This window comes from Elephantulus edwardii, unplaced genomic scaffold (genome assembly GCF_000299155.1).
Source record: "Elephantulus edwardii isolate Elephantulus edwardi_28Jun2011 unplaced genomic scaffold, EleEdw1.0 scaffold00131, whole genome shotgun sequence".
In the NCBI taxonomy this organism is placed as follows: Eukaryota; Metazoa; Chordata; class Mammalia; order Macroscelidea; family Macroscelididae; genus Elephantulus; species Elephantulus edwardii.
In genome coordinates, this window is record NW_006399881.1 from 5,186,365 (window position 1) to 5,188,067 (window position 1,703).

At 41.4% G+C, this 1,703-nt stretch overlaps 1 protein-coding gene across 1 annotated transcript; it reads right to left on the reverse strand.

Moving 5' to 3' along the window:
* Positions 1–39: 39 nt before the first annotated feature.
* Positions 40–1,302, reverse strand: LOC102865705 (60S ribosomal protein L39-like). The gene is made up of 3 exons (XM_006893821.1): positions 1,297–1,302; positions 863–966; positions 40–88 (listed from the first exon to the last, which is right to left on the reverse strand). Exons 1-3 carry the CDS (start codon positions 1,300–1,302, stop codon positions 40–42), a joined length of 159 nt encoding a protein of 52 aa, XP_006893883.1.
* Between the last annotated feature and the right edge of the window lie 401 nt (positions 1,303–1,703).

Genomic DNA, 1,703 nt, shown 5'->3' on the forward strand with positions numbered 1-1,703 from the left:
GAGGATCATTATGTGCGCTGCCATCACGCGTGCAACTCCTTAGAGACCCAGCTTGGTTCTTCTCCAATGTCTTCTCTTGGAGTTGTACCTACAGAGAAGGAAACCACAAATTCTAGACAGTCTGACCTCAATATAATGGATACTATTTAATGGTCTTATTCACCAAACATTGCCTTTTAAGCACAACTGTATTGGAGGGCAAAGTGTACTTTCCTTTAACAAATATGGAGCTTTTTGGAGTAAATAACTTGCTAGGTACACTTTAAGAATGAGTTAAGCAATTTCCTACCTCTCAAAATGATCTAATGATAGAAAAATCCCCAAACCATAGCTGAGGAAGTGTACACGGATTCAATTGGCCCAGACCCTATGCTAACTCCCCACCCCCAATATTAAATCACACCAGAAAGTCACATACATGACCCGTACCTGTACTCCTACAATTCTTCCCTAGAGGTAACACTCCTATTCATTCCAATCCCAGAGCAATGATTGTGCAGAGACAAAGCAATTTCCTAATTGTGCATGTTAATCAGTGATGATTTCACCCACAAAGGCAAAACCAAAAATGATAAACACAACTTTTCTTTCAGCAGGATAATGTCAGTACTCCCACAGACTGAAGCACTGAAATTGCAACCTGCTTTCAATTTTTTTTTTCAAAACCTGGAAAACAGCTGAGGACAGGAAAAAAGCTCAAAAGCATCAATTTCTGCAGTAGAGGGCAATTTGCCATTATTCACACCCCTACCAGAATTATTTTGATCAAAGGTTCTGTGAAAGAATATCAGACAACCTGTTACTTGCAAATCATGTTGTTCCAACACCCTGCCTGATGAACTGGACTGCGTGTCAGCCTCACCTGATCTTATTGCCAGTTTTCATTCTAATCCACTGAGGAATGGGCCGGTTCTGCTTCTGTTTCTTGGCCAGGAACCTCTTAATCCTGAAAGTCTTGTGAGAAGACTGCGAGAGAAATACAAATCATTTAGTTCACACTAAAATCCACCTAAATGATTCAAACTCAAGAATTCCGAGAATTCATAAGACCACCTGATAGGTGCTGGCTTGTGTTAACGAGATGTCACTTGCAGATTAGTAAGTTCCAGTGCCCCACTTGGCAAAATGTGGGTTGCCTACAGTAAACCGTCTTTGCAATATTATTTAAAACTATGGATTTACAAAAATCGCGTGACATTTAGTAGATCTATTCTGCCCTATGTAACACACCTGGGAGTTAAATTTCAGGGTCTATGCAAAATGCAGCTTTTTGCAAAGTTGACATCATTTTCCCACCGCCATCTTTTAGCGTTCCTCAAGAGTGAGTCATTTTTGGCCAAGTTCAACCACTCTACTCGAGTAAGGAAAACAACCCAGCAAAATACTGTGTTTTGAAACCGCACCTTAAAAACCAAGCCGCGGCCATTATGAGTAAAGCCCTCCCTTACAATCTACAATGAGTTATAGCTCAACAAATAATGGCTACAGCTGGCAAATGGGTTCACAAAGGATGCGCAGGTTCCTAAATAAATGGCTAAAAAAAGAAAAACCCCGTAAATCATCTCGCCTTCCACTACTGAAAGCTACAGTTTTCTTTCCTAAATTCAGCAGCCCATACCGATCTCCCAAAGCCCAGCAAGCCAAAAGAGCTGCAAAAAGTCCGCCGCCAGTCCACCACTCATGGGGCAACCAAGTTAGAGCCT